We start from the raw sequence: 20155 nt of genomic DNA, 5'->3' as shown, positions 1-20155 counted from the left end.
GTATTTACCCGATTTCTAGCGCGAAATCGATATTTTTCTTTTACCGATTGTACGTACAATCGGGATTGTACATGTATGGGCACCTCCAACCAATCTTAACTGTTTACTAAGCACACAGTGAATTTGTCTCCAGCAGTTTCTAGTGCATGAGACCTGCATGGCAACAGTGGCCTAGTAATATGGGATTGGTGAATGATTGTCCCATTACATATTGTCTGCAGCTGCGCGATCAATCCTTATTGTCAGTCTGCTTACCATACTTCCTGCGTATGCTAACGGGAGAAGATTAGACGGGATTGGCATGCTTTAACCTTCTCCCTCTGACGATCCAGCAACCGGTCTTCGCTGCCCGTCTGCACCCGTACTTCCTGCGTACGCTAACGGGAGTAGATTGGACGGGATCGCGGGGCTGGATTGTCACACAGCTTAACTAAACTTTCCCTAATCTGTGCAGCAACCTCTCTCCCTTCTCTTACTACCTACTCAGCACACAGAGTGAGGAAATGCCCGCAAGGCTTCCTTTTGTACAAGGAGGGGAGAGTGTAGGCTGATTTGCTTCCATGTGTCTGCTGACTGTGATGTAGAGGGTCAAAGTTTAGCCCAATGATGCTGTATAAGGGGCGGGTCGAACTCGTGTAAAGTTTGCGGTTCACCACAAACGTGAACCACCGGTGTTCGCGTGAACAGTTTGGGCCATCTCTAACTGCAGGGTCTTTTTTGAAAAAAATCTTTTTTTTTTCTTGCCTTATTCCTACCCTTCTTCTTAAGGGCTGGTGCACACCAAAAACCACTAGCAGATCCACAAATACTAGAGGTTTTTGAAGCATGTTTAGAGCGATTTTCTAAACAGTTGTCATATTTTGTTACAGTAAAGCTGTTGCTGAACAGCTTCTGTAACAAAAATGCTTGGAAAACCGCTCTGATCTAGCATTTTTCAGAGCAGTTTTCCACTTTCCTATACTTAACATTGAGACAGAAACGCCTAAGAAATCTTAAAAATGCTGCAGGACTTGATTTTGCGTTTGGGGGAAAAACGAGCTGCTCTGGTGTGCACCAGCCCATTGACTAACATTAGCCAACCGGTTTTCTATCCCCAAGCGTTTTAAAAAACGCTCAGAACCGCTCTTGGTGTGCACCAGCCCTAACATATGTTGGTAATGATAGCATATATAGGGGCTTTGCTATTGACCTCTAAAGTCGGCACAACATTACGTGAAATTACAAATGAATTACACAAAATCAGTTGAATGTCCAAATCGTAATTTATTTATTTATTGTATTTACAAAGCGCCAGAGAGCATTTATATCTTATTGGTCCATACAGTAAATTGAGACGCTAGCCAAAAAGGCTCCTGATCAGTATTACAGTAGAAATAAAAGAATAAAAGAAAAGACAACTAATGGAGCAGAAGCAGTAAGGGGAAAACAGAAATTTACAGATAAAATGCCGGAAAGAGAGAGATGATAATGCCATAGTTACCACATTGGTGTAATGGCTGCCTCTGTAGTGGAACTAGTTTATATCAAATCATATACAGTTTGTTTAGAGATACTGCACTCTAAGGGCTCGTCCACATCATGACGTGGAGATGGCCATGTGATCAGAATGCAATGCGTACAATTGCACACCATCTCCGCCGCTATGCGCTGAGCATCCCATTCATTACATTGAATGGGTCAGCGCTGCACAAGCAGACAGAAAGCATGCAGCAGTACGATAGCGTATCATAGGCTGTGCAGTGCATATGATGTGAACGGCAGAAGGGCTGTCTATGCCCTTCTGCCGTTGCGTGTCGCACATCATACGGGCTTCTAAATGTGCACCGAAGCGCGTCATGATGGGAATGAGCACTAAGAGACATTTACCACTTATAACCAAAAAATCTCCTAAGCCATGCCCAAATTCCCAATTTCTCTTCATTCTTTTTCTCCTCCTCCTTTTTCAATCGTTCTTGCTCGCTTTTCTCTTGGCCAGCTTTGTGGATGTAGTTTAACAGAAACTTCTTTCTTTCTCTCTGTTCCTTTTCCGGGTTTCTCGGCTGTTCCAGTCGGAATCTGACATTTTTCAGGGCGCTGTCTATGACCGTTAGAATGTCGGTGGTTTTCCCCAAAGTTTTCAACTCACGTCCCACAGTGTAATTCTCTATGGCAGTAACAATCTCTGCCCCCATCAGTTTGAACTGCTTCTCCAATGCAAAATAATCTCCACTGGTTTTATTGGTCAGGACAATGATGGGGAATACGCCTGCAAAATAAAACTCAAACTTAACAGGTCATTGTCATTCTTATGCCTGTGATACAGGATACAGAAATAACGTTATGTGTTAGTCTTAATTATTGTGCCACATTTGAAAAATATGCATTATAAGAACAGTCTACTGCTTTGACACTTGCTTGAAAATGTCAGACTGTGATATGTGAGATCTTAGGGATTAATCCTTAAAGTGTACCTGAAGGTAAAAGCACTTACCTTCGAGAGGGTTAGGCCTTTTGTCCCTAAAGAGGTGTCCCCCATCCTCCTCACCAGATGGGATCCATAGCTGGGGCCTCGAAAGATCTACTTGTCTCTGCTTGCCGAGAGCCTCGTACAGGCGCCGTATAAGCTTCCCACTCCCTCAGAAATAGCTGAGTCCGATCAGGTCCAATCTTCTGCGCAGGTGCAAGCCATCTGTTCCTGCTCAGTAGGGTGGGACCTGATTGGGCTCAGCTATTTCTAACAGAGCCCAAGTAGGAAGCTGATATGGCACCTGTGCAGGCAGGCAGGTGTAAATATTATGGTGGCTGTTTCTCCAGGGAAGCCAGCGCCGGACCAGGCCTGCAGAGGAGGAGAGGACAGGGAAAGCCTCATTAGGATCCAGAGGCTTCTCCCTCCTGAGGTAAGCATCTGATTTTTTTTTTCAATTAAAGTCACAGGTGTCCTTTAAATGTATTGATTAAGAGATAATGGGCCTGAAAAAAATCACAGTAATAATGTTGTGCACAGGCAATATTACAGCTAAACCTAACGCTACTGTCATATGAAATCCTCCCCCCTATGAATGCCTAACCCTAACCATCCCCCCTGGTGCCTAACCTTAACCACTTCCCGACCGCCGTATGTACAATTGGCGGCCGGGAAGTGGACCCCGCAAGGACCACCGCATGTACAAATGGCGGCGGTCCTTGTACGGGCATGGGCGGAACGATCGCGTCATTCGTGACGCGATCAGCCACCGGCGCCTGGCTCCGCCCCCCTCGCGCCGTAACCCGCCGGCCGTTCGGAAGCGCCGGCGGGTTACTAGCACCCGGATCGCCGCGTACAAAGTGTATAATACACTTTGTAATGTATACAAAGTGTATTATACAGGCTGCCTCCTGCCCTGGTGGTCCCAGTGTCTGAGGGACCACCAGGGCAGGCTGCAGCCACCCTATTCTGCACCCAAGCACACTGATCCCCCCCCCCCCTGCCCCCTGATCGCCCACAGCACCCCCCAGACCCCCCCCCCCCCGCCCACCCCCCAGACCCCTGTTTGCACCCAATCACCCCCCTAATCACCCATCAATCACTCCCTGTCACTATCTGTCAACGCTGTTTTTTTTTTATTCCCTAAACTGCCCCCTGGGGACTCCTGATCACCCCCCACCCCTCAGATTCTCCCCAGACCCCCCCCAGACCCCCCCCCCCCCTGTGTACTGTATGCATCTATCCCCCTGATCACCTGTCAATCACCTGTCAATCACCTGTCAATCACCCTTATCAATTCGCCAGTGCAATATTTACATCTGTTCTTCCCTGTAACAACCCACTGTTCACCTATCAATCACCTGTCAATCACCCATCAATCACCCCCTGTCACTGCCACCCATCAATCACCCCCTGTCACTGCCACCCATCAATCAGACCCTAACCTGCCCCTTGCGGGCAATCTGATCACCCACCCACATCAATAGATCGCCCGCAGATCCGACGTCAGATCACCTCCCAAGTGCAGTGTTTACATCTGTTCTCTACCCTAAACACCCACTAATTACCCATCAATCACCCCCTACCACCACCTGTCACTGTTACCCATCAGATCAGACCCTAATCTGCCCCTTGCGGGCACCCAATCACCCGCCTACACGCTCAGATTGCCCTCAGACCCCCCCTTATCAATTCGCCAGTGCAATATTTACATCTGTTCTTCCCTGTAATAACCCACTGATCACCTGTCAATCACCTGTCAATCACCCCCTGTCACTGCCACCCATCAATCACCCCCTGTCACTGCCACCCATCAATCAGCCCCTAACCTGCCCCTTGCGGGCAATCTGATCACCCACCCACACCAATAGATCTCCCGCAGATCCGACGTCAGATCACCTCCCAAGTGCAGTGTTTGCATCTGTTCTCTACCCTAAACACCCACTAATTACCCATCAATCACCCATCAATCACCCCCTATCACTGTTACCCATCAGATCAGTCCCTAATCTGCCCCTTGCGGGCACCCAATCACCCGCCTACATGCTCAGATTGCCCTCAGACCCCCCCTTTATCAATTCATCAGTGCAATATTTACATCTGTTCTTCCCTGTAATAACCCACTAATCACCTGTCAATCATCCCCTGTCACTGCCACCCATCAATCAACCCCTGTCACCCATCAATCAAGACAAATAACATTTATATTGCGCTTTTCTCCTGGTGGACTCAAAGCGTCAGAGCTGCAGCCACTAGGGCACGCTCTATAGGCAGTAACAGTGTTAGGGAGACTTGCCCAAGGTCTCCTACTGAATAGGTGCTGGCTTACTGAACAGGCAGAGCCGAGATTCGAACCCAGGTCGCCTGTGTCAGAGGCAGAGCCCTTAACCATTACACCATCCAGCCACCACATCCACACCACAATCAGCCCCTAACCTGCCCCTTGCGGGCAATCTGATCACCCACCCACACCAATAGATCGCCCGCAGATCCTACGTCAGATCACCTCCCAAGTGCAGTGTTTACATCTGTTCTCTACCCTAAACACCCACTAATTACCCATCAATCACCCCCTGTCACTGCTACCTATCAGATTAGACCCCTATCTGCCCCTAGGGCACTCAATCCTCCGCCCACACCCTCAGAACGCCCTCAGACCCCAGCCCTGATGACCTCGCCAATGCATTGCTTGCATCTATTCCCCCCTCTAATCACACCTTGAGACACCCATCAATCACCTCCTGTCACCCCCAGCACACCTACCCATCAGATCAGGCCCTAATTTGCCCCGTGTGGGCTCCTGATCACTCGGCCAAACCCTCAGATCCCCCTCAGACCCCCTTCCAATTACCTCCCCAGTGCATTGATTGCATCTATTTTCCCCTCTAACCACCCCCTGAGACACCCATCAATCACCTCCTGTCACCCCCCTAACACTCCTATCCATCAGATCAGGCCCAATACAACCTGTCATCTAAAAGGCCACCCTGCTTATGACCGGTTCCACAAAATTCGCCCCCTCATAGACCACCTGTCATCAAAATTTGCAGATGCTTATACCCCTGAACAGTCATTTTGAGACATTTGGTTTCCAGACTACTCACGGTTTTGGGCCCGTAAAATGCCAGGGCGGTATAGGAACCCCACAAGTGACCCCATTTTAGAAAAAAGACACCCCAAGGTATTCTGTTAGGTGTATGACGAGTTCATAGAAGATTTTATTTTTTGTCAAAAGTTAGTGGAAATTGATTTTTATGTTTTTTTTTTTTTACATAGTGTCATTTTTCACTAACTTGTGACAAAAAATAAAATCTTCTATGAACTCGCCATACACCTAACGGAATACCTTGGGGTGTCTTCTTTCTAAAATGGGGTCACTTGTGGGCTTCCTATACTGCCCTGGCATTTTAGGGGCCCTAAACCGTGAGGAGTAGTCTAGAAAACAAATGCCTCAAAATGACCTGTGAATAAGATGTTGGGCCCCTTAGCGCACCTAGGCTGCAAAAAAGTGTCACACATGTGGTACCGCCATAATCAGGAAAAGTAGTATAATGTGTTTTGTGGTGTATTTTTACACATACCCATGCTGGGTGGGAGAAATCTCTCTGTAAATGGACAATTGTGTGTAAAAAAAATAAAACAATTGTCATTTACAGAGATATTTCTCCCACCCAGCATGGGTATATGTAAAAATACACCCCAAAACACATTATACTACTTCTCCTGAGTACGGCAATACCACATGTGTGGCACTTTTTTGCAGCCTAACTGCGCTAAGGGGCCCAAAGTCCAATGAGCACCTTTAGGATTTCACAGGTCATTTTGCGACATTTGGTTTCAAGACTACTCCTCACGGTTTAGGGCCCCTAAAATGCCAGGGCAGTATAGGAACCCCACAAATGACCCCATTTTAGAAAGAAGACACCCCAAGGTATTCCGTTAGGAGTATGGTGAGTTCGTAGAAGATTTTATTTTTTGTCACAAGCAAGCAGAAATTGATTTTAATTGTTTTTTTTCACAAAGTGTCATTTTCCGCCAACTTGTGACAAAAATTAAATCTTCTATAACTCACCATACCCCTAACGGAATACCTTGGGGTGTCTTCTTGCTAAAATTGGGTCATTTGTGGGGTTCCTATACTGCCCTGGCATTTTAGGGGCCCTAAACCGTGAGGAGTAGTCTTGAAACCAAATGTCGCAAAATGACCTGTGAAATCCTAAAGGTACTCATTGGACTTTGGGCCCCTTAGCGTACTTAGGGTGTAAAAAAGTGCCACACATGTGGTACCGCCGTACTCAGGAGAAGTAGTATAATGTGTTTTGGGGTGTATTTTTACACATACCCATGCTGGGTGGGAGAAATATCTCTGTAAATGACAATTGTTTTATTTTTTTTACACACAATTGTCCATTTACAGAGAGATTTATCCCACCCAGCATGGGTATGTGTAAAAATACACCACAAAACACATTATACTACTTTTCCTGATTATGGCGGTACCACATGTGTGACACTTTTTTGCAGCCTAGGTGCGCTAAGGGGCCCAACATCTTATTCACAGGTCATTTTGAGGCATTTGTTTTCTAGACTACTCCTCACGGTTTAGGGCCCCTAAAATGCCAGGGCAGTATAGGAACCCCACAAATGACCCCATTTTAGAAAGAAGAAGTAGTATAATGTGTTTTGGGGTGTATTTTTACATATACCCATGCTGGGTGGGAGAAATATCTCTGTAAATGACAAATTTTTGATTTTTTTTTACACACAATTGTCCACTTACAGAGAGATTTCTCCCACCCAGCATGGGTATGTGTAAAAATACACCCCAAAACACATTATACTCCTTCTCCTGAGTACGGCTATACCACATGTGTGGCACTTTTTTGCAGCCTAACTGCGCTAAGGGGCCCAAAGTCCAATGAGCACCTTTAGGCTTTACAGGGGTGCTTACAATTAGGCACCCCCAAAATGCCGGGACAGTGAACACACCCCACAAATGACCCCATTTTGGAAAGTAGACACTTCAAGGTATTCAGAGAGGGGCATGGTGAGTCCGTGGCAGATTTCATTTTTTTTTTTTGTCACAAGTTAGCAGAAATGGAAACTTTTTTTATTTTTTTTTCCTGTCACAAACTGTCATTTTCCGCTAACTTGTGACAAAAAAATAATATATTCTATGAACTCACTATGCCTCTCAGTGAATACTTTGGGATGTCTTCTTTCCAAAATGGGGTCATTTGGGGGGTATTTATACTATCCTGGAATTCTAGCCCCTCATGAAACATGACAGGTGGTCAGAAAAGTCAGAGATGCTTGAAAATGGGAAAAAAAAATTTTGCACCATAATTTGTAAACGCTATAACTTTTACCCAAACCAATAAATATAGGCTGAATGTTTTTTTTTTAATCAATAACATGTTTGTCCACATTTTTCGTGCTGCATGTATACATAAATTTTACTTTATTTGAAAAATGTCAGCACAGAAAGTTAAAAAAATCATTTTTTTGACAAAATTCTTGTATTTTTTGATGAATATAATAAAAAGTAAAACTCGCAGCAGCAATCAAATAGCACCAAAAGAAAGCTTTATTAGTGACAAGAAAAGGAGCCAAAATTCATTTAGGTGGTAGGTTGTATGAGCGAGCAATAAACCGTGAAAGCTGCAGTGGTCTGAATGGAAAAAAGGGTCTGGTCCTTAAGGGGGGTAAAGCCCACGGTCCTCAAGTGGTTAAGACCCCCCTTAGTGACACCTAGTAATAACCGTCCTCCTCAGCACAAACCCCTTTCCTGATACCTAGCTGTAAAATAATGAAGGCGCCGTGTCCTAGGTGCAGCAATCTACTGCAGCGCTGTGTCACTCGGCTGTCCCCTGGAGAGCCTCGGAGAGTAAATAGCTCTCATACGCTGATGCCTGAGAGCAGATTGCTGTAACTGGCTGGTGGGGAGATGGAGGGATCGGTGGATAATTCTGGGAGACTTTAACGCATGGGTCGATACACACTCTTCCCAATTAGGAACTGAGCTACTTCTCTCCATGAATGAACTGGGCTTCTCTCAAGCCGTCAACCTCCGTACCCACAAAAAAGGACACACCTTGGACCTCATTTTCCATTCAGAACTCCTAATATCCAATGTGGAAATTGATCCAGTAGTTTGGTCAGACCACCCCACTGTCCACTTCTCCTTTACAGCACCGGCTACAAAACACCAAGTGAAAGAACTAATAAAATATTGTTCCTTGAAAGGTTGGACACCCCAACACCTTCAGTTCAGAACAGCCTCAATCTAGGCGGACTGACAGATCACAACTTAGGCCTTGAATCCATGGTCCTTAAATATAACCACAAGGTCTCAGCCACTTTTGACGCCATAGCTCCCTTAAAGAGTAAACGTTGCGCACCATTACATCAAGCTCGCTGGTTTAACAACTCTATAAAGGAACTAAAGAAACAGGGACGCAGACTGGAACGAAGGTGGCACAAACATCAGTCCCCTGATGACAAACTTTCCCTAATTGCTCACTTGAAAAAATATCAAACGATGATTAACAAAAAGAAGTCCTTATTCCTGTCTCACAAAATTGCAAATGCAGCCAAGAGACCTGCCCAACTCTTCCACACGGTTGACAGTCTCTGCAATCCATCTTGCAGGAAATCCAGCATCAGACCTTCACAGGAACTGTGCGAGAAATTTGCCCACTTCCTCTTAGACAAAGTCTCCTCCATACGATCTGCCATTCAATTCACAGCCCCAGAAACCCATGCAGAGCCATATAACAGGTGCAAAAATAGCCTACCACCATGGTCTGATATTAAGGCAATCACTGAAAAAGACATCTTGGATATCCTCTCAAACCTTCGCCAGACTACCTGCGATCTGGCCCCTGGCCCCACTAAGTTCATGTTGAAATGCCCTGAACTATTTACACCGGCATTCCACAAAATAGTCAACGGTTCCTAACAAGAAGGGTGGTTTCCCTCTACTCTGAAAGAAGCAATCGTCAGGCCACTACTCAAGAAACCATCCTTAGACCCAGATGCTCTAAACAGCTACTGACCTGTCTCAAACCTCCCCTTTCTGGGAAAAGTTATTGAAAAGGCTGTCTACCTCCAACTTGAAGCCAGGCTCTCCAGAAACAACATCCTTGACCCTCTTCAATCTGGCTTCAGGAAATATCACAGCTGTGAAACAGCCCTCACCCAGATTTGCAATGATCTGCTCCAGGGGTCTAGTCCTGGGAAAAGAAGTGAGTGGACTCACTTGGAAAATCCCTGCGCCGCGCCGAGCACGGCACGCCGAAAATTGGTCGTGGTCAAGCATAGCGTGGGCGTGGTCAAGCATAACATGGGCGTGGTCATGGGTGGGGCCAAATATACATAACCTTAGCAGTGATGTAAAAGGGCTGCCGAGGAAGTTTGAGCTCTGCCGTAGTGTATCCCCCAAATATAGATGTAATCTGACAGCATTTCACCAAAAACATACACAATCTGGCAGCAGTTCCCCAAAATACACGTAATCTGGTAGCAGCCGTTCCCCTAACATATACATAATCTGGCAGCTGTTCCCCAAAATAAATAACACATAAAGCACTACAAGCCCCAGACACATCACACAGAGCACTACAAGCCCCAAACACGTCACACACAGCACTACAAGCCCCAGACACACCACACACAGCACTGCAAGGCCCAGACACCCCACACACAGCACTGCAAGCCCCAGACACCCCACACACAGCACTGCAAGGCTCAGACACACCAAACACAGTACTACAAGGCCCAGACACGTCACACACAGTACTACAAGCCCCAGACACCCCACACACAGCACTACAAGCCCCAGACACACCACACACAGTACTACAAGGCCCAAACACACCACACACAGTACTACAAGGCCCAGACACCACACACAGTACTAAAAGGCCCAGACACCACACACAGTACTACAAGGCCCAGACACCACACACAGCACTACAAGGCCCAGACACGTCACACACAGTACTACAAGCCCCAGACACACCACACACAGCACTGCAAGGCCCAGACACACCACACACAGCACTGCAAGGTCCAGACACACCACACACAGCACTGCAAGGCCCAGACACACCACACACAGTACTACAAGGCCCAGACACCACACACAGCACTACAAGGCCCAGACACATCACACACAGCACTGCAAGGCCCAGACACACCACTCACAGCACTGCAAGGCCCAGACACACCACACACAGCACTGCAAGGCCCAGACACACCACACACAGCACTGCAAGGCCCAGACACACCACACACAGTACTGCAAGGCCCAGACACCACACACAGCACTACAAGGCCCAGACACGTCACACACAGCACTACAAGCCCCAGACACACCACACACAGCACTACAAGGCCCAGACACACCACACACAGCACTACAAGGCCCAGACACACCACACACAGCACTACAAGTCCCAGACACACCACACACAGCACTACAAGGCCCAGACACACCACACACAGCACTGCAAGGCCCAGACACACCACACACAGTACTGCAAGGCCCAGACACCACACACAGCACTACAAGGCCCAGACACGTCACACACAGCACTACAAGCCCCAGACACACCACACACAGCACTGCAAGGCCCAGACACACCACACACAGCACTGCAAGGCCCAGACACACCACACACAGCACTACAAGTCCCAGACACACCACACACAGCACTACAAGGCCCAGACACACCACACACAGCACTACAAGGCCCAGACACGTCACACACAGTACTACAAGCCCCAGACACACCACACACAGCACTACAAGGCCCAGACACACCACACACAGTACTACAAGGCCCAGACACCACACACAGCACTACAAGGCCCAGACACGTCACACACAGTACTACAAGCCCCAGACACACCACACACAGCACTACAAGCCCCAGACACACCACACACAGCACTGCAAGGCCCAGACACACCACACACAGCACTGCAAGGCCCAGACACACCACACACAGCACTGCAAGGCCCAGACACACCACACACAGCACTGCAAGGCCCAGACACACCACACACAGCACTGCAAGGCCCAGACACCACACACAGCACTACAAGGCCCAGACACGTCACACACAGCACTACAAGCCCCAGACACACCACACACAGCACTGCAAGGCCCAGACACACCACACACAGCACTGCAAGGCCCAGACAGACCACACACAGCACTGCAAGGCCCAGACAGACCACACACAGCACTACAAGCCCCAGACACACCACACACAGCACTACAAGGCCCAGACACACCACACACAGCACTACAAGGCCCAGACACGTCACACACAGTACTACAAGCCCCAGACAGACCACACACAGCACTACAAGGCCCAGACACACCACACACAGTACTACAAGGCCCAGACACCACACACAGCACTACAAGGCCCAGACACGTCACACACAGTACTACAAGCCCCAGACACCCCACACACAGCACTACAAGCCCCAGACACACCACACACAGCACTGCAAGGCCCAGACACCCCACACACAGCACTACAAGCCCCGGACACACCACACACAGTACTACAAGGCCCAGACACCACACACAGCACTACAAGGCCCAGACACAGCCAGGGCTGGGCTGAGTGACAAACAAGACGGACTGGCAGACAAGATAGAGGAGCCAGGAGCTAGAACGCAGGAGGTGACTGTGATAGGACTTGCAGAGCTTAATAGAGAGTCAAAAGTTTAGGATGAGAGACTGACAGAGACAGAGTAGTGAAAGAGAGAGAATGCCTATAGGTAACAGAACATGTTCATTGTCCCTTGTCCATTGTCCCTGACTCTCTCTCTGATGCTCTCTGACACTTTGCTGGGCTGGCTCTGCCATCTCTGGCCCTGTAATACATGCTGGCTGTGGCTGTCTCTCGCTGTCTATTCGCTTCTCCCCCCCCTCCTTAGGGTGTCTGTGCAGGGCTGAGTGTCACGCTCCAGTGATCACTGTTTGTCCTCTGGATTCCCTGACTTGAATTTTCGTGCTGGAGCTGTGACAGATGGGAGGAATCAACTTAGGAAGATGATTCCCGTATGTCTCCAGCAGCAGGGGGCGGGTCCATGAGGCAAGAAGAGCAGCACAGAAACCGCATTGGCTGAGCCTGGCACCAGGAAGTAGCTGAGGGAAGGCTGCGGGCAGGGGGGAGGAATCTGACAAACCTCTCTCTTGCTGACACTCGAGTGCTGCACTAATATAGGCCACTGGTTCCTACTGAGCCTGATGCGAAATCGGCCCTGACGGCATGCGTCCTGCTAGGGTGGACGATGTTCACCCTGTAGAAAAAGTAAGTGAACGTTGTTCACCTGCTTTCACGCAGGACTCGATCACTGATCTGCTCATTGCAAGAGACAAGGGTCAATGTTGCATCCTGATTTTGCTCGACCTCTCAGCGGCTTTTGACACAGTCGATCATGAAATCTTACTCAACAGGCTACAAGAGTACTGTGGCATAGATGGCATTGTTCTCCGGTGGTTCAACTCCTTCTGGCTGGCAGAACACAAAGGGTAGCCTTAGGGCCCTTCCTCTCCAACCCTGTACCACTAAAATACAGTGTACCTCAGGGCGCAATATTATCCCCTTTACTTTTCACCATATAAATGCTGCCACTTGGAGAAATCATACAAAAACATGGCCTGACATATCTGCTATGCTGATGACACCCAGCTATATTTGTCATTCAATCCTGGCGTCACAGACCCTACTCCACAAATAAACGCTTGCTTAGCTGAGCTTCAGGAGTGGATGAATAATAATTTGCTAAAACTTAATGCTGACAAAACTGAGGTTCTTGTTATCGAGGGTCAGGGCTAAACAGCAAAGCAGCCCCAGTCTCAACCAACACCATATAGGGAGCTCAGACCTGAACAACTCAGACTGTGTGCGCAGCCTGGGAGTACCGATTGATCAGAAATTAAGCTTCAGGAATCAAATCTCAGCTGTTGTGAAACATTCCTTCTTTCATCTAAGGAATATTGCAAGGATTAAACACCTAATTCCTTCAGAGGATCTTCCAACCCTAGTTCATGCCTTTGTCACATCAAGGTTAGACTACTGCAATGTCCTCTACACAGGCCTTCATAAGAAAGACCTACGCTGCCTGCAATTAGTACAGAATGCCGCCGCAAGGCTGTTAACGAGCCAACCCCACCATTGCCACATAACACCAACCCTGAGCTCACTCCACTGGCTACCGATAAAATGGAGAATTCTGTTTAAGATTGGCTTACTGACATTCAAATCCTTGCACAATCTGGGCCCTGGATACCTGAAGGTTGCAACTGCATCACACACCCCACAATCCTAGATCAAAAGGCTGTAACACCTTGGTCACCCCCAGAGTCCACCTCAAAACCTTTGGAGACAGAGCCTAAAGTCTGTGGTCCTTAAGTGCATAAATCCAAACAGCAGCTCTGGGAGGCTTTTCTGACATCTAAGGGTGCGTACACAAGCCGTACTTTAGTAAACAACGGGTCCGTAAGACCCTCCTGCTGGGCGTACTATTCTGCCGACAGTAGCACGTGTGTACAAACTGTCGGCAGACAGATAAGACTGTTTTTGACAGATCCACTGAGTCTTATCAGTCTGACGACAGCTTGTACACATGTGCTACTGTCGGCAAAACTTCAACCCAGCTGAAGGGTTTGACGAACCCGTCGTTTGCTAAAGTACAGCGTGTGTACATGCCTTCACAAAGAAATTCAAGCAGAAACTGTCAAAAAACTCAGAAGTTCAATGAATGCAATAACTGTGAAGCTGCTATTGAATAAGAGGCCCGATGTTAATATGCAACTTGACCTGTTAAGATGTTTTTGATTGAAATACATTTTAATAAATATGACCTCCTAATGCTGCAAATTTAACAAATGTCCATTTTCAGTTTTTTAAAACCTATTACTGTATATTTTGGAGTATAAGACTACTTTTTAACCCTTGAAAATCTTCTGAAAAGTCAGGGGTCGTCTTATACGCCAGGTATCATTGATGCCGGGTGATACGCCCTATCCTGTTACCGACTCTCAGATCTCGCTGCTGAGGACTGTAATGAAGCGGCGCAGGCGCACATGTGCGAGATCTGAGAGGCAGAGAAGGAGGTAAATAGGATACAAGGGTGGGCCAGAAGGGTGAAAGAGGCGTGTTGTATGGGCACAGCACAATCTATTCTTCCATACCGCTCTGATAAACAGGTAGACAAGGAAAGCTGACCAATCCACTTAGGGAAAGTTGACCAAGCCAACCAGTCAATCGCCTACTGTATATACTGTTATATACTGGGTACCACATACAGTACAGCACCAGTATCTGTTCATGCATAGCACCAGTATATGATGTTTTTTTTTATTTTTATTTGATGTGTGATAGAAGAGGGGTAGTCTTATAAGACGAGTATATCCCAAACTATATATTTTAATTGGAAAAGTTGGGGGGTGGTCTTATATGCCCAGTCGTCTTATAAGCCGGAATATATGGTAAATGTATTGAAACTCTGCTGTGCATAATTTGGAACAGTGTATATTAAGTGTTTTTTTTTTGTTTTTGTGTGTGTTTTTTTTTTTTTTTTTTTTTTTAAACATAACGTTATCATTGCGTTGACTAGTTAGGAAAAACAGAAAAATATAATATGCATTACAATTTGGAACGCAGTGTATATGCAGAGCATAGACCTTATTTCTGTCTTGCAATTATGATCAGACATACCCTGCCCCACTCCCCATTAAAACATCTGTCCCCCGTTCTTTGTACTTATTGGCTTGAGTCCCTCCTTATGTCTTTGAGTATAATGCCACTGCCTATCATCCACCCACTACAACATTTAATGCCAATTGTTTTGTGGGAGTTTGCTGTGACATAAATTGAGCTGGTACAGCTCCGTGGATTACATACAAGCCCACCACCCTGGCACAGTTAATAGAGTGATCAATAGTGTTTGTAGCACAGAGTATGGGCATCCAATAAGGGAATTTGCCTTCCAGAGTGTTTTCCACCAAGAACGCAGAAATAGTGTGGACCATAGCGGAATGACACACATTGGCAGATGGTGATGCAGCTGGAGGAGAGGGCTATGGAAGGTGTGGGGAGAGAGCACACAGGCATTTCAGCTCAGTCTGACTTTGCAGATGATTAACTCGGCATTGGATTATTCATGCAACATACCCTAATGCATCTATGTTTTGCACGCATGCACTTATTTGCTAGTTCCCTTAAAGAAAGCCCCTTCACCAGAGTGAAACATGTTGGCATAGAGGGTTGTAAGCCACAGTCGGGCTCCTCCATTGGCTCATGACACACAAATACTATCACCAGTGCAGTCAGTGTTAGTTTCTTATGTGGAGGATTCTCTGAGGGTGGAGCTACTGGGGGACACCCTTCTGTACACTTGCCAGTTTATGTTAAGAAGAGATAGAGGATATCAGGACAGAGAGATGTGTATGATAGATGGGTGAGTAAATGGATACATCAATCAATATGCTGACCAACAGAAAACTCCAGGAACACATTTTAAGAGACACTGAAGCGGAAAAAAAATATGATATAATGATTTGTATGTGTAGTACAGCTAAGAAATAAAACATTAGGAGCAGAGACATAAGTCTAATATTGTTTTCAGTACAGGAAGAGTTAAACTCCAGTTGTTATCTATGCAAAAAAGCCATTGAGCTCCACGACTTTCAAGGTCGCAGAGAGCTCTGTCTTCTGAAGCTTGTTACCTCAACTGTCTGTCACAGTATTTTCTTCTTCTCTCCAGAGGACAGGTCAATGATTCACAAGCCTGCTTTGTAAAAATCATTTAGAATGCTGACTAGTGTGTAAACTGCAAATATTAGAGAATGATACAATGTTATAAATACACTATATAACTGAAAATAAAAATATGATAATATTTTCTTTGCTACTAATCTTCTAGTAATTATACGTACTACACAACTAATTCATTATATCATAATTATTTTTTTTTGCTTCAGTGTCTCTTTAAAGGAAGTCAGATGTGAAATAACCATAGTAAACTGTGTACATACCTGGATCAGCACATTTGACATGGAAGCAGTACTGTCAGCGCATGTACAGTTGTAACCCACAGGACATGGTGGCCATGATTCACAAGTACTGTATGTACAGTTTACTTCATTTATTTCACCTTGGATTTCCTTTAAAATACAAATGTGGTGGGAAGAATATGGAGGCTGCCATATTTCATATATCAGTTGTTCTTTAGGGAAACTTTTGCCTTGGTGTTTATTAGTATGCAATAGTACAGTGTAGGAAGCCCCAGCAAGAAGCCATTTTAAATTTGCTGCCACAGCCTCTTGTTGGTCCTTTAATTGATCAGTGGGAATGATTCTCAGGGATGATTTTAATTGGTCCAATCTGACGGGATATTTAAAGATACTTTCGCTGGGGTTTCCTTCTTAGTATTGTGGCTTACTATTGAGACAGTGCAGCAGAGATGTGGACACTTGTGGTGGGTTGCGATGGTATCAGAGGTGCCCAACAGTGAAGCAGTGTAGTTGGTGGTTCCTCAGAGGTGTGGCGATGGTTTGATAGGAAGTTGCAGGTGGTCCTGTAATCAAATTTACAGAAAAAAAAAGGGCAGAAGAAAGACGAAATGAAGATAGAAAAAAAAGAAGAAAGAACCTAATGCCATAAGAAGATAAAAAAAAGAGGATTTTCCCCTCAAATAAAGATTACATTTTACTGCTTTCTTCTAAATAGGTAGGAGTTAAAAAATTAACCACTTTACCTTTTTTTACCTGTGGCTCAGAGATGGACATTTGGGGATCCCCTTATTACTACACAAGCTCCCAGAGTCTTTCTACAACCTATCTTCAGCTACATGGGAATAGTTACCCTTACCCTGAGTATGAGGTAAGAATACGCCCTTCTCCTTGACATGATTGGGGGCCTTGCAGGAGAGTAAAAAAAATCAGTTTCTCTCCTGCAGATTTTTATTTCCTCCAACTGCACAGGATAGAAAGATAGATAGATAGATAGATAGATAGATAGATAGATAGATAGATAGATAGATAGATGAGATTACCTGTCATGTCGCTGCAGTTGTTCATGAAATGTTTAAAATCTTCCACTAACTTTTCTGCGAGGATGTTTTCGGCACTAAAATAGAATACATTCTTTCAGTGTTATGTACTCAATTTTCTATGTTTCATGCATAAATAACATTAGACCAAAGAAATTATATGTAGTACTTTTATATTTTTTCCTTCATCTGGGTATTGGTCAGTGTAAACATTTTACAAACCATCTTACAAACCTAGGTGTGACTGGAGGTGTGATGAAAGGTGGAGAGGATCTGTCACTGGTGCAAGCAAAACAGGCTAGTGCTCAATACTGCAAAAACTGTTGAGTTGATCACTTCAGAAATAAAAACAAGGAACACCAAGAGCCCCAATAGTGTAATATGTACTGGTAAATGGTTACTAGATATTAGTAAATATTAATACTCACAAACCAGGGTTACCATTAGGCAACCACTGTAAAAGCAGGTGGGGAGATTTTCCTGACCCCTGTAATGATCCGCTCAGCTGTCTGCACAGGCAGACAGCTGTTTGACCATTCCTTAACCACTTGCCGACCGCCCACAGCCGATGGGCGGCGGCAAAGTGGATGCCTAAAGGACCGCAATACGCCCAAGGGCGTTGCGTCCTTTTGGCATGCCGGGGGAGCGATCGCGTCATTGATGACGCGCGCTTCCCTCGGCAACTGGCTCCGCCCACCCGCCGCTACATCCCGCCGGCCATACGTAAGCGCCGGCGGGATGTTAACCCCGCGATCGCCGCTACAAAGTGTATAATATACTTTGTAATGTATACAAAGTGTATTATACAAGCTGCCTCCTGCCCTGGTGGTCCCAGTGTCCGAGGGACCACCAGGGCAGGCTGCAGCCACCCTAGTCTGCACCCAAACACACTGATCTGCCCCCCCCCCCCGCCCCCTGATCGCCCACAGCACCCCTCAGACCCCCCCTGCCCAGCCCCCAGACCACTGTTTGCACCCAATCACCCCCCTAATAACCCATCAATCACTCCCTGTCACTATCTGTCAACTTTTTTTTTTTAAAGTCCCTAAACTGCCCCTGGGGACTCCTGATCACCCCCCCCCCCCCTCAGATTCTCCCCAGACACCCCCCCCCAGACACCCCCCCCCCCCCCCCTGTGTACTGTATGCATCTATCCCCCCTGATCACCTGTCAATCACCCATCAATCACCCATCAATTACCCCCTGTCACTGCCACCCAACAATCAGCTCCTAACCTGCCCCTTGCGGGCAATCTGATCACCCACCCACACCATTAGATCGCCCGCAAACCCGCCGTCAGATTACCTCCCAAATGTATTGTTTACATCTGTTATCTTCTCTAAACACCCACTAATTACCCATCAATCACCCATCAATCACCCCCTATCACCACCTGTCACTGTTACCTATCAGGTCAGACCCTAATCCTTGCGGGCACCCAATCACCCGCCCACACGCTCAGATTGCCCTCAGACCCCCCCTTATCAATTCGCCAGTGCATCTGTTCTTCCCAGTAATAACCCACTGATCACCTGCCAATCACCTATCACCCATCAATCACCCCCTGTCACTGCCACCCAACAATCAGCTCCTAACCTGCCCCTTGCGGGCAATCTGATCACCCACCCACACCATTAGATCGCCCGCAAACCCGCCGTCAGATTACCTCCCAAATGTATTGTTTACATCTGTTATCTTCTCTAAACACCCACTAATTACCCATCAATCACCCATCAATCACCCCCTATCACCACCTGTCACTGTTATCTATCAGGTCAGACCCTAATCTGCCCCTTGCGGGCACCCAATCACCCGCCCACACGCTCAGATTGCCCTCAGACCCCCCCTTATCAATTCACCAGTGCATCTGTTCTTCCTTGTAATAACCCACTGATCACCTGTCAATCACCTGCCAATCACCTATCACCCATCAATCACCCCCTGTCACCCCCTGTCACTGCCACCCATCAATCACCCCCTGTCACTGCCACCTATCAATCACCCCCTGTCACTGCCACCCATCAATCAGCCCCTAACCTGCCCCTTGCGGGCAATCTGATCACCCACCCACACCATCCGATCGCCTGCAGACCCGCAGTCAGATCACCTCCCAAGTGCATTGCATCTGTTCTCTCCTCTAAACACCCACTAATTACCCATCAATCACCCCCTGTCACCACCTGTCACTGCTACCCATCAGATTAGACCCCTATCTGCCCCTAGGGCACCCAATCACCCGCCCACACCCTCAGACCCCAGCCCTGATCACTTCGCCAGTGCATTACTTGCATCTATTCCCCCCACTAATCACACCTTGAGACACCCATCAATCACCTCCTGTTACCACCTGTCAGTCACCCCCTACCACACCTACCCATCATATCAGGCCCTAATTTGCCCCGTGTGGGCTCCTGATCACTCGGCCAAACCCTCAGACCCCCTTCCGATCACCTCCCCAGTGCATTGAGTGCATCTATTTTCCCCTCTAATCACCCCCTGAGACACCCATCAATCACCTCCTGTCACCTCCCTAGCACTCCTATCCATCAGATCAGGCCCAATACAACCTGCCTTCTAAAAGGCCACCCTGCTTATGACCGGTTCCACAAAATTCGCCCCCTCATAGAC

General features: G+C 47.0%; 1 protein-coding gene across 2 annotated transcripts in view; it reads right to left on the bottom strand.

The window, feature by feature from the left end:
* Positions 1–1257: 1257 nt before the first annotated feature.
* The window catches only part of LOC137524319 (uncharacterized), a 59171-nt gene continuing 40273 nt past the window's right edge, over positions 1258–20155 (bottom strand). The window contains exons 3-5 of one of the 2 annotated variants that reach the window (XR_011022655.1): positions 17531–17604; positions 16919–17053; positions 2160–2245 (exon numbers count right to left, since the gene is read on the bottom strand). Coding sequence is in view for 1 of the 2 variants with exons in the window: in XM_068244043.1 (XP_068100144.1) it covers positions 1863–2245; positions 17531–17604 (457 nt within the window). In the remaining variant the exon portion in view is untranslated. Of the gene's footprint in view, positions 2246–16918; positions 17054–17530; positions 17605–20155 lie in introns of both variants that reach the window. The other variant, XM_068244043.1, reaches the window with a different exon arrangement.

This window comes from Hyperolius riggenbachi, chromosome 7, assembly GCF_040937935.1.
Source record: "Hyperolius riggenbachi isolate aHypRig1 chromosome 7, aHypRig1.pri, whole genome shotgun sequence".
Classification (NCBI taxonomy): domain Eukaryota; kingdom Metazoa; phylum Chordata; class Amphibia; order Anura; family Hyperoliidae; genus Hyperolius; species Hyperolius riggenbachi.
This window is presented reverse-complemented; position numbering and strand designations above follow the sequence as displayed.